The 12335-nt window shown below is 38.2% G+C and overlaps 1 protein-coding gene across 2 annotated transcripts in view; it reads right to left on the bottom strand.

Annotated features, from left to right (window-relative positions):
- Positions 1 to 2851: 2851 nt before the first annotated feature.
- Positions 2852 to 12335, bottom strand: part of fidipidine (coiled-coil domain-containing protein 93) — a 213465-nt gene continuing 203981 nt past the window's right edge. Inside the window, exon 14 of one of the 2 annotated variants that reach the window (XM_067146796.2) lies at positions 2852 to 3286. In XM_067146796.2, the coding sequence (XP_067002897.2) occupies positions 3125 to 3286 (162 nt within the window). In that variant the 3' untranslated portion in view covers positions 2852 to 3124. The remainder of the gene's footprint in view (positions 3287 to 12335) is intronic. The other variant, XM_067146795.2, reaches the window with a different exon arrangement.

Raw genomic sequence — 12335 nt, 5'->3', positions numbered from 1 at the left:
GTTTTATTTGCGCACGTTAAATTTAAATGGTTGGTACCATTTCCAACTCGTACTGACGTGCAGCGAGCGCGCTTTCCAGATGACCTCAACGTCAAGAATAACCGTAATTTCTGAAGTTTTGATGATATTTCTTTTTCTTTCCAATTTGATTGAATTTATGACGGGCAGAATTGAATATAATGCATTCGAGAACTTTTAAGAATAGATACATTCGAAACCATGTTTTCGAGTTCAACATAACCTTTAAAAGTCGATGTAGGCCTAATTTGCGCGGTACGAGATTTCCAGAAACTGACTACGAACAGTATACCCGTATACCGGAGAACAAATTACAATGAAAGATTAAGAAATGAAGAGATTTTGCCATTAATTTGGTGCTTTTGTATCTAATGTGCTTCATTTTATTAGATGAGAGAATTAAAAACTACTTGTGGTCGATTGTCGTTTGGCTTGGCGTTATTAGATTTTTCGAAGTTTGGCTAGCGTAATCAAAGTTGCTGAACTGAAAGAAGTTTTCACAGGAAACTGACGAAGATTCCCCTGTAAAACTGAATATAAAGTATAGAGATTTTGAACTCGCGTACCAGTAATTAATGCAGTTTTGCGGTCTGACATGCCTGCCTCTCATTCAGAGGGCCCGGATTCGATTGCGACTAGGTCAGGCAATTTTACCTGGATATAAGACTGGTTCCAGGTCCACTCAGCCTACGTGATTACCTTTATTTGAGGAGCTATCTAATGTTGAGTTGGCGACCCCAGTGTAGAGAGCCAGGAATATCGGCCGAGAGGATTCATTGCACTGACCATGCGCAACTCGTAATCTGCAGGCCTTCGGGCTGAGCAGCGATCGCTTGGCAGGCAAAGTCCCACTGGGACTGTAGTTTGTTTTGGTTTAGGAGTTTTTGTAAGATTATAATTATACATATTTCATTTTTGTGATGTTTAGCCAAATTGTTGATGGTTTTCATTCATTCCCGGATTTTCCGTTTTCCCGTGTTGTACGTTTTATTTTCATGGTCCCTCGAAAAACGGAGAATCGAGGTTTCACTGTATAGTAAAACCTCGTTAATCTGAAGTCGTTGGCATGCAAAAATCGGACTTCGAATTACGTGATTTTGATTTAACCACCAAATCGTAATTCAGAAATGCCAACCCTCATGGCGTCAAAGTATCCTAAGACCCATTACTGCATGCAATTAACCTTAATTCACAGTTTAAACCTTTCAAATGCCATGAAAAATAAAAAGAATGATTTCCAAAATGTATCCATCCAACAAGGTGCATTTACAGTATTCAAATAATGCACTAGGATAACTCACAGGCAAACATAACCTCACGCAATGACTTTTTTTTTTAAAAAGAAAAATGATTCAAAGACGAGGAGAAATCTATACTGGCTCCCCTGTTCAACTGCTTTATTCAATGGATTACTGTACTGGATGCATTTTAGATGCCTTGTACTTCGACTGAAAGTACCCAATGCTCATAAAACATCGTGGCTTATCGAACTCTCCTATGACGAGGGAAGGAAGTGTCGCGCTTCCGTGTGCATTGCAACACAATACAGTGACCCCTACCCTTGTACGATTTCCCGGCTGGCACTTCTCTCCTTAAAAACTGTTAAGTCTGTTTGGGCTCGGCATTAAACAAATAAAGAATGTAGTTTCATCGTTACTGACAATATCCTTCGGTGCGTACGAAATGATCATATGAGGCATGCTTTTCTGCTAACTGTCGGCATCGTCAGTGTTTGCGGATTACATTTCTCCGCACACTGCCTGCTACGTGATATTGTGGCTTTCCTTTAAATGCTGAATACAAAAGAACTACTATTTCACTCGAATTTAGCACGTATGAAGCACACTTGTAGACACGCCGGAGTGAAAGTGGGGAAAGCTACCCCTGCACGGAAGACGCGTTCGTTCATGACACGTAGGTATTTTGAATTTACATCACTCTGTAAAATACCATTTTTGTAAAATGTAAAGGCAGTTTCGAATTAAAAGTCTGAATTTTGGTAATGGGACCGACATTGTTCTTCGAATTACGAATTATCCGTATTTCGAATTATACAATTTAAATAACATGTAAAACCATACTTCACGTTTTTGGGAACAAGAGCTTCTTCGAATTAGGCGAGACTTTGAATTAACCGATTTCGAATTATCGAGGTTCTACTGTAGTAAGAGGATTTGAGATGTTGAAAGAATTGTAGGAATCCTCACCAGATGATGTCAACAATCATATCAGTGAAAACATAGTGATTTAAACTATCAATCTACATCAGGAAATGTCATAATGATACATCCACTAGATTTCAGAAAGAATTTAAGTCTGCGTATAGTTCTTTCTGGTACGCCATAACAACGCTCTGTTTTCTGAATAGAAATTTCCCCTTTCTTAATTTTGTTTACTGCCTCTAGCAAGTCAGTGGTACTCCTCTCCTTTTTCTTTTACTCAGTTGGCATTTTTAATTTATAAATGAAAAGTAAAGTCACTCTTGAGAGCACTGTGTCACGAGTTCCAAACCTACGGGACACATGCCACACCCTGCATTCAAGGCTGTATTGATGTAGTAATGGCGAACTCCTCATGCAGAACCTTCATAATGTCCAGTACTATCTATTAAAACTACTAAATACAAAAGAATTGAGAAAAACACAGATAACAAAACAATAAGGAGTCTCTAAAACCTTTACAAGGAAAATATTGTACTTATATGTTTAAAACCTGCAACACATTGAAAATATACGTGAAAGAGTGCACCCAAGTGATAGAAACCTTTGCTACTGAGCTAACTCAACTACTTTCAGCTAATTTAGTGACATCTAGCACCAAACTTTGAAACTGAAGGAGGTGAGGCAAGTCTACCGGTGCGCCACGTCACCCGGTCTTGCCTCATTGATCTTTAATCAAAACTTAAGTGCCACTTAAAATGATTGTTTACACTGAATTATTTAATGTGGTGTATAGCTGTCATTGTTCTACCTACTGACAGTTCACACATTATCATCATAAATTATGTTTATTTCAACATTGGAATGGTTTCACATATTTCGTTATACCGTCTTCTACAATACACCAAAATTATTAAAGTTTCTCATTATTCTTTCTTTGCTGATAATCAAGTGCCACGCAACTGAGCAAGTAATGTCTCATTACGACGGCATTCGATAGTAAGTTGCCTGACAGCAGCAACATAGCGACGCTGCTGATCCACTAATCCTAATAACTGTTGACTCAATCTATCACGACGCTGCCGTTCTTCAAGTCGACGACGCTCCACCTAGAAGAGATACACAGTTTAAAAAATTGAGAACTCAAGCAAAATATGTAATTATATAAACTAAAGAAAAAGATCCTCATAAAAGAATTTCAAAACAGCAATATTCTTCTGTTGAAAACAATTTTTTTACTTAATCAAGCCAAAGATTTTATCATAAAATCAATTTTATTATAATATCCAGTATTTTCTTTCTGTTGTTCCCTCTTACCACACCAAACTGTCATTGTATTTATCCTATTATGTGTTCCTATTCATGTTCCTATCTACCTTGCTATATATGATTTGTAACTTTTTTGTTCCTTTGGTTACCAACAGGGGTAAAAAATGTACATACTGAAATAAAAAGGGGATAAATGCAAGAAACATAACTAAGAACAAAAACGATTATACATGTCAAATTTATTGTACAATAAAAATTTCATTATGTCAAATTTACTCCAGCATGCAAGACTCCATCTTGAGTAAAATAATTGTCATTCTAACTGTGACTGTCATATTAACAGAGAAACTCTATATGTGGTTCGAGCTTTGTATAACATTTCATTTGTGACAACACTTTTTATTTATTTGAGAATCTTACAGTTCTAAGTCAAACTCAGTACTTTCAAAGTTCTTACTTGAATGAAAAGGATTATACTGTGTTAAGTGTCGTGCTAATCGTGATTTCAAGGTTTTGAAATTGTGATTATTTGAAGTTTTATTCTCCAGTTACTTTTAGGGGCATCATAAGTCCCATAACTTTTTTTTTTTTTGCTTTACGTCGCACCGACACGATATGTCTTATGGCGACGATGGGGTAGGGAAAGCCTAGGAATTGGAAGGAAGCAGCCGTGGCTTTAATTAAGGTACAGCCCCGGCATTTGCCTGGTGTGAAAATGGGAAACCACGGAAAACCATCTTCAGGGCTGCCGACAGTGGGGCTCGAACCCACTATCTCCTGATTACTGGATACTGGCCGCACTTAAGCGACTGGAGCTATCGAGCTCGGTAAGTCCCATATTAAGAGTGTTTATATGCACTTTGATTTAATGATGATATGTATATTTACAATTGCCTGTTCCCATATTTGGCAGAAAATGACGCTCACTAGTCGAAAATAGTTCCAAGTAAATGTTATAACTTATTTGGTTTAATATTAGTATTGAAAAGGTGGATTTTTAATTTTACTTATCTATTATTCTCGGTTCAATACGGACTTAAAAATGAAATTCTTAAATTTAAAAGTGCCACCTGTAAACATTAATTCATCAAAGCGTTTGCGGTCTTATACTGTAAGTGAAAAACTGAAAGTTATAAAGGAAGCTGAAATTATCAGAAATTGTGCCACCAGTAGGAAATATGATATAGACGAATCTTGTATTCGAGACTGAAGAAAGAAGAAAGATTTTCTTTTAAACAGTGGTGGTGATCATAGAGCTTTCTGCGGGTGGAGTGCACAGTTTCCTTAAATTGAAAGGATTCTGTACAAATACCTAACAGATATGGAATATCTACCAAAATATGCCAAATAACATTAGAAATCGCAAAAGAACTTTCTATGCCAGAGTTTAAGCAAGCTGACGGTGGATCAAAAATTTCTATAAGAGGAATGGACTGAGCATTAGAAGGCGTATCGCAATTTTACAAAAAAACTATTTTCCTTCCAGCGAAATATAATTTGGATGCGAAAGAAAAATTCGTATCTGCTTTCCCAAATTGGAAGTGCAGATCAGACGCCCGTCTATTTTGAAATGCCACTGGACAGTACTGTGAGTGTTAAGGGGTCAAAAAGTGTTGCTACCATCAGAAGGGGCGGTAATGAAAAACAGAGGTGTATTGTAACATTATATATACTTGCTGATGGAACTAAACTTCCACCGTATGTTGTCTTGAAGAGAAAGATGCTTCCTAAATAAAATCTACCTGCTGGTGTTATTGTCATAACTCCAGTTGGATGAACAGTCTACTAGTGGAAGACTGGCTGAAATGTGTTTGGCAATGTCGCCTGCTGCACTGCTTGGACAGAAAAGCTTGCTTGTTATGGACAGCTACTACGGTCATACGACAGAGGCTGTGAAGAAGCGAACCAAGGACGCAAAAACCGATCTAGCAATCATTCCGGGTGGATTGACGTCCATGTTACAGCCATTGGATGTTTGTGTAAACCGTCTGTTCAACGCAGTCCAACGATATGAAAGCAACGTCTTTCTGTGTTAAGCACACTATCAACACGGAATATTGCTCAATGGACGAAGATGGTCTAATGAAATTTCAACAGCCTCATTAAGTTGTTCTCTAATAGGTGCTCAAATAGAACTACGACATAAATATATCGTCTTTCTGGGCTAGTTACAAACTAAAAAAATTAGAACTTATTGGCTACTTTTGAATAAGACTATATCAAGTACACATGCCAAGGTCCAACATTATGAAAAATGGCACAGTGGTGGAATGCATTTCCTTATTAGTTTGTATATAATCATTTGTATTGTTCTATACTCACTTTCATCAGTTTGCAACAATATTATTAAACTTCCATTCATATTCAACATTGACCATGGCTCAAGGTCATCAATATTGTTAATTTTCAATTGTACCTAAATCAAGTTACTCATATAATGATTGCTTTTTTAAGTGAAGTTTTTTAATGTATTCAATTTTGTAGTAGATTTTAGATCAATTTTAACCAGGAACCTGATATGGTTTGAGGGAATGTTACGGCTGACGATGCCCCATAGGAAAGGGTGAAACATGTACCAATTCTTATTTTAATGAGGATTTAACTCGAACTTTAAAATATTGAGTCGTATTGAATAGGTGGAAGAAAAATAAATTTCTTACATTTATCATAAAGCTGTTCGTTTGCCGAATTAAACATTATAATTCATCTTAGGTAGGGCTGCATTTTCATATGTGTGTAGATCGCCCATCATGCGACAACTCGAAAGACCTGCACCCAGCTCCGGAAGCAACATGCCATTATTATTGTTTTTATTATAATAATAATAATAATAATAATAATAATAATAATAATAATAATAATAATAATATAATATTTTACGAGACAAAAATGTCCAAATACAGTAACCGTATTTTATTATTTTGCTTTCCCCCCTATTTTTTATTTTGCCCGCATTTATAGTTTTCCCGCATCCGTCGTCATTCTTTCCCTCTCCCTGAAAAACGATGCATCAAGATTTTACTATATACAACCTTATTCTATAACACAATTTGTAAGTGTTAATTAGGTGGAAGTGTTCAAAACAAAGTTAAAGCTACTAAAACTGGGAAATCAACATGGAAATCATTAAATCATAAATTATAACGCAGTATCTCGCTTATCTTCGTATATTAGATTCCCTTTCGCGATATAAGTTCTCACAATACACACTGTAAGGAACTAGAGACATGTGCTGTTGGTAAATAATGCTGTCTGTATTTCTGTTTAACACTGGGATTGTTGCATTTAAAGATAAAAATTTCATTATTCCATATTGAAAAGTATCACAGTTAAAATTGAAATAATAAATTAAGAGGTTCGTTCAACCTATTCAATACAAAAGAATAAGAAATGCAGTGAGGCAGTTTCTAAAAAGTAACTATGATCGGTGGAAAACGGTAAATAAAAATGTAAACAGACTCTAGGATGGGTTTAAAGAAATTTTTGAGGAATGCGAAAACAGGTTTGTACCATTAAGGGTGGTAAGGAATGGAAAAGACCCACCTTATTATAATAGAGAAATAAAGAGACTAAGAAGGAGGTGCAGACTGGAAAGAAATAGAGTTAGAAATGGCTGTGGAAGTAAGGAGAAATTGAAGGAACTTACTAGAAAATTGAATCTAGCAAAGAAGGCAGCTAAGGATAACATGATGGCAAGCATAATTGGCAGTCATACGAATTTTAGTGAAAATGGAAGGGTATGTATAGGTATTTTAAGGCAGAAACAGGTTCCAAGAAGGACATTCCAGGAATAATTAATGAACAAGGGGAGTGTGTATGTGAGGATCTTCAAAAGGCAGAAGTATTCAGTCAGCAGTATGTAAAGATTGTTGGTTACAAGGATAATGTCGAGATAGAGGAGGAGACTAAGGCCAAAGAAGTAATAAAATTTACATATGATAACAATGACATTTACAATAAGATACAAAAGTTGAAATCTAGAAAAGCGGCTGAAATTGATCAGATTTCTGGGGATATACTAAAGACAATGGGTTGGGATATAGTACCATATCTGAAGTACTTATTTGATTATTGTTTGGTCGGAGGAGCTATACCAGATGAATGGAGAGTTGCTATAGTAGCCCCTGTGTACAAAGGAAAGGGTGATAGACATAAAGCTGAAAATTACAGGCCAGTAAGTTTGACATGCATTGTATGTAAGCTTTGGGAAGGCATTCTTTCTGATTATATTAGACATGTTTGTGAAATTAATAACTGGTTCGATAGTAGGCAATTCGGTTTTAGGAAAGGTTATTCCACTGAAGCTCAACTTGTAGGATTCCAGCAAGATATAGCAGATATCTTGGATTCTGGAGGTCAAATGGACTGTAGCGCGATTGACCTGTCTAAAGCATTTGATAGGGTGGATCATGGGAGACTACTGGCAAAAATGAGTGCAATTGGACTAGACAAAAGAGTGACTGAATGGGTTGCTATATTTCTAGAAAATAGATCTCAGAGAATTAGAGCAGGTGAAGCTTTATCTGACCCTGTAATAATTAAGAGGGGAATTCCTCAAGGCAGTATTATCAGACCTTTATGTTTTCTTATATATATAAATGATATGAGTAAAGGAGTGGAATCGGAGGTGAGGCTTTTTGCGGATGATGTTATTCTCTATAGAGTGATAAATAAGTTACAAGATTGTGAGCAACTGCAACGTGACCTCGAAAATGTTGTGAGATGGACAGCAAGCAATGGTATGTTGATAAACGGGGTTAAAAGTCAGGTTGTGAGTTTCACAAATAGGAAAAGTCCTCTCAGTTTTAATTACTGCGTTGATGGGGTGAAAGTTCCTTTTGGGGATCATTGTAAGTATCTGGGTGTTATTATACGGAAAGATCTTCATTGGGGTAATCACATAAATGGGATTGTAAATAAAGGGTACAGATCTCTGCACATGGTTATGAGGGTGTTTAGGGGTTGTAGTAAGGATGTAAAGGAGAGTGCATATAAGTCTCTGGTAAGACCCCAACTAGAGTATGGTTCCAGTGTATGGGACCCTCACCAGGATTACCTGATTCAAGAACTGGAAAAAATCCAAAGAAAAGCAGCTCGATTTGTTCTGGGCGATTTCCGGCAAAAGAGTAGCGTTACAAAAATGTTGCAATGTTTGGGTTGGGAAGAATTGAGAGAAAGAAGAAGAGCTGCTCGACTAAGTGGTATGTAATACCAATATAAATGGTCCGTTATTGGACATTATAAATTTTCCAGCTAGCTCATTCTTGGTTGCCAGCGTTTCGCCCTCGTGTGCTAGGGTGGGCTCATCAGTTGGTACCTAGCACACCTACCAATACGCTGGCTAGTGCATACCGTGGAGGCCACTGCGTAGGCTAACTGGAGCCACCGGCAGTGCCAATGCACTAAGAGACTTTGTCTCATCACTAACAATTGATGCCTGCTTGGCCATCAGATGATATAGATGTTGATTCCCATAGGGAATCTGAAATATTTGTCCTGAATGAGCAAATTTATAATACCAATATAAATGGTCCGTTATTGGACATTATAAATTTTCCAGCTAGCTCATTCTTGGTTGCCAGCGTTTCGCCCTCGTGTGCTAGGGTGGGCTCATCAGTTGGTACCTAGCACACCTACCAATACGCTGGCTAGTGCATACCGTGGAGGCCACTGCGTAGGCTAACTGGAGCCACCGGCAGTGCCAATGCACTAAGAGACTTTGTCTCATCACTAACAATTCATGCCTGCTTGGCCATCAGATGATATAGATGTTGATTCCCATAGGGAATCTGAAATATTTGTCCTGAATGAGCAAATTTATAATACCAATATAAATGGTCCGTTATTGGACATTATAAATTTTCCAGCTAGCTCATTCTTGGTTGCCAGCGTTTCGCCCTCGTGTGCTAGGGTGGGCTCATCAGTTGGTACCTAGCACACCTACCAATACGCTGGCTAGTGCATACCGTGGAGGCCACTGCGTAGGCTAACTGGAGCCACCGGCAGTGCCAATGCACTAAGAGACTTTGTCTCATCACTAACAATTGATGCCTGCTTGGCCATCAGATGATATAGATGTTGATTCCCACAGGGAATCTGAAATATTTGTCCTGAATGAGCAAATTGGTAGGTGTGCTAGGTACCAACTGATGAGCCCACCCTAGCACACGAGGGCGAAACGCTGGCAACCAAGAATGAGCTAGCTGGAAAATTTATAATGTCCAATAACGGACCATTTATATTGGTATTATAAATCTGCTCATTCAGGACAAATATTTCAGATTCCCTATGGGAATCAACATCTATATCATCTGATGGCCAAGCAGGCATCAATTGTTAGTGATGAGACAAAGTCTCTTAGTGCATTGGCACTGCCGGTGGCTCCAGTTAGCCTACGCAGTGGCCTCCACGGTATGCACTAGCCAGCGTATTGGTAGGTGTGCTAGGTACCAACTGATGAGCCCACCCTAGCACACGAGGGCGAAACGCTGGCAACCAAGAATGAGCTAGCTGGAAAATTTTTAATGTCCAATAACGGACCATTTATATTGGTATTATAAATTTGCTCATTCAGGACAAATATTTCAGATTCCCTATGGGAATCAACATCTATATCATCTGATGGCCAAGCAGGCATCAATTGTTAGTGATGAGACAAAGTCTCTTAGTGCATTGGCACTGCCGGTGGCTCCAGTTAGCCTACGCAGTGGCCTCCACGGTATGCACTAGCCAGCGTATTGGTAGGTGTGCTAGGTACCAACTGATGAGCCCACCCTAGCACACGAGGGCGAAACGCTGGCAACCAAGAATGAGCTAGCTGGAAAATTTATAATGTCCAATAACGGACCATTTATATTGGTATTATAAATTTGCTCACTCAGGACAAATATTTCAGATTCCCTATGGGAATCAACATCTATATCATCTGATGGCCAAGCAGGCATCAATTGTTAGTGATGAGACAAAGTCTCTTAGTGCATTGGCACTGCCGGTGGCTCCAGTTAGCCTACGCAGTGGCCTCCACGGTATGCACTAGCCAGCGTATTGGTAGGTGTGCTAGGTACCAACTGATGAGCCCACCCTAGCACACGAGGGCGAAATGCTGGCAACCAAGAATGAGCTAGCTGGAAAATTTATAATGTCCAATAACGGACCATTTATATTGGTATTATAAATTTGCTCATTCAGGACAAATATTTCAGATTCCCTATGGGAATCAACATCTATATCATCTGATGGCCAAGCAGGCATCAATTGTTAGTGATGAGACAAAGTCTCTTAGTGCATTGGCACTGCCGGTGGCTCCAGTTAGCCTACGCAGTGGCCTCCACGGTATGCACTAGCCAGCGTATTGGTAGGTGTGCTAGGTACCAACTGATGAGCCCACCCTAGCACACGAGGGCGAAACGCTGGCAACCAAGAATGAGCTAGCTGGAAAATTTATAATGTCCAATAACGGACCATTTATATTGGTATTATAAATTTGCTCATTCAGGACAAATATTTCAGATTCCCTATGGGAATCAACATCTATATCATCTGATGGCCAAGCAGGCATCAATTGTTAGTGATGAGACAAAGTCTCTTAGTGCATTGGCACTGCCGGTGGCTCCAGTTAGCCTACGCAGTGGCCTCCACGGTATGCACTAGCCAGCGTATTGGTAGGTGTGCTAAGTACCAACTGATGAGCCCACCCTAGCACACGAGGGCGAAACGCTGGCAACCAAGAATGAGCTAGCTGGAAAATTTATAATGTCCAATAACGGACCATTTATATTGGTATTATAAATTTGCTCATTCAGGACAAATATTTCAGATTCCCTATGGGAATCAACATCTATATCATAAGTGGTATGTTCCGAGCTGTCAGCGGAGAGATGGCGTGGAATGACATTAGTAGACAAATAAGTTTTAATGGCGTTTATAAAAGTAGGAAAGATCACAATATGAAGATAAAGTTGGAATTCAAGAGGACAAACTGGGGCAAATATTCATTTATAGGAAGGGGAGTTAGGGATTGAAATAATTTACCAAGGGAGATGTTCAATAAATTTCCAATTTCTTTGAAATCATTTAGGAAATGGCTAGGAAAGCAACAGGTAGGGAATCTGCCACCTGGGCGACTGCCCTAAATGCAGATCAGTATTGATTGATTGATTGATTGATTGATTGATTGATACATTCTTATTTAGTAATAAGTAGAAGTGGTACCGGTTTCGACCCTAGTCCAGGTCATCATCAGCCGATTAAAACATGAAAAACAATGCAACACTACTGTCATAATGGAAAAAACTGACTACTTAGATAAAACTAAAAAAAAATTCACAGTGACCCTTCTTTTTCTATAGTAAAAAAGACCCAACCACGAAAATCCAACGCCTACTCAAACAAACTTTAAAAAGCATTTCCTTTCTCCTCACAGATCAAGAAAAAACTAAATTAATAAACATGAACCCAGGCCTACCCACTGCCAAAGCCCTCCCAAAAATTCACAAAACTAACATTCCCATCCGTCCAATAATCAATTATAGACCCAGTCCCCTATACAATACTTCTAAATTCATCGAAACATTTTTACTAAAAAAAAAAAACTATCTATTTTTTTATCCAACAAATCTATCAAAAACACTTCTGAACTAATCAACAACTTAAAGAATTTTGATATCCAACCAAATTTTTCTCTCCATTCTTTTGACATTGTAAACGTGTACCCTAGTATTCCAATTTCCAAATTATTCCCCATAATAAACAACAACCTAAACAAATTCAATAACCTGAGTAAACTTGAAATTCAAGACTTCATGTCTATTTTAAAATTGATTCTCAACAATAATTATTTTACCTTTGATAACACCATGCCTTTGTTGGCGAGATGTAGTGTTTACAGTG

This window comes from Anabrus simplex, chromosome 5 (assembly GCF_040414725.1).
Source record: "Anabrus simplex isolate iqAnaSimp1 chromosome 5, ASM4041472v1, whole genome shotgun sequence".
Taxonomy (NCBI): domain Eukaryota; kingdom Metazoa; phylum Arthropoda; class Insecta; order Orthoptera; family Tettigoniidae; genus Anabrus; species Anabrus simplex.
The sequence above is the reverse complement of the archived record's forward strand: the minus strand, read 5'-3'. Positions and strand labels throughout refer to the sequence as shown.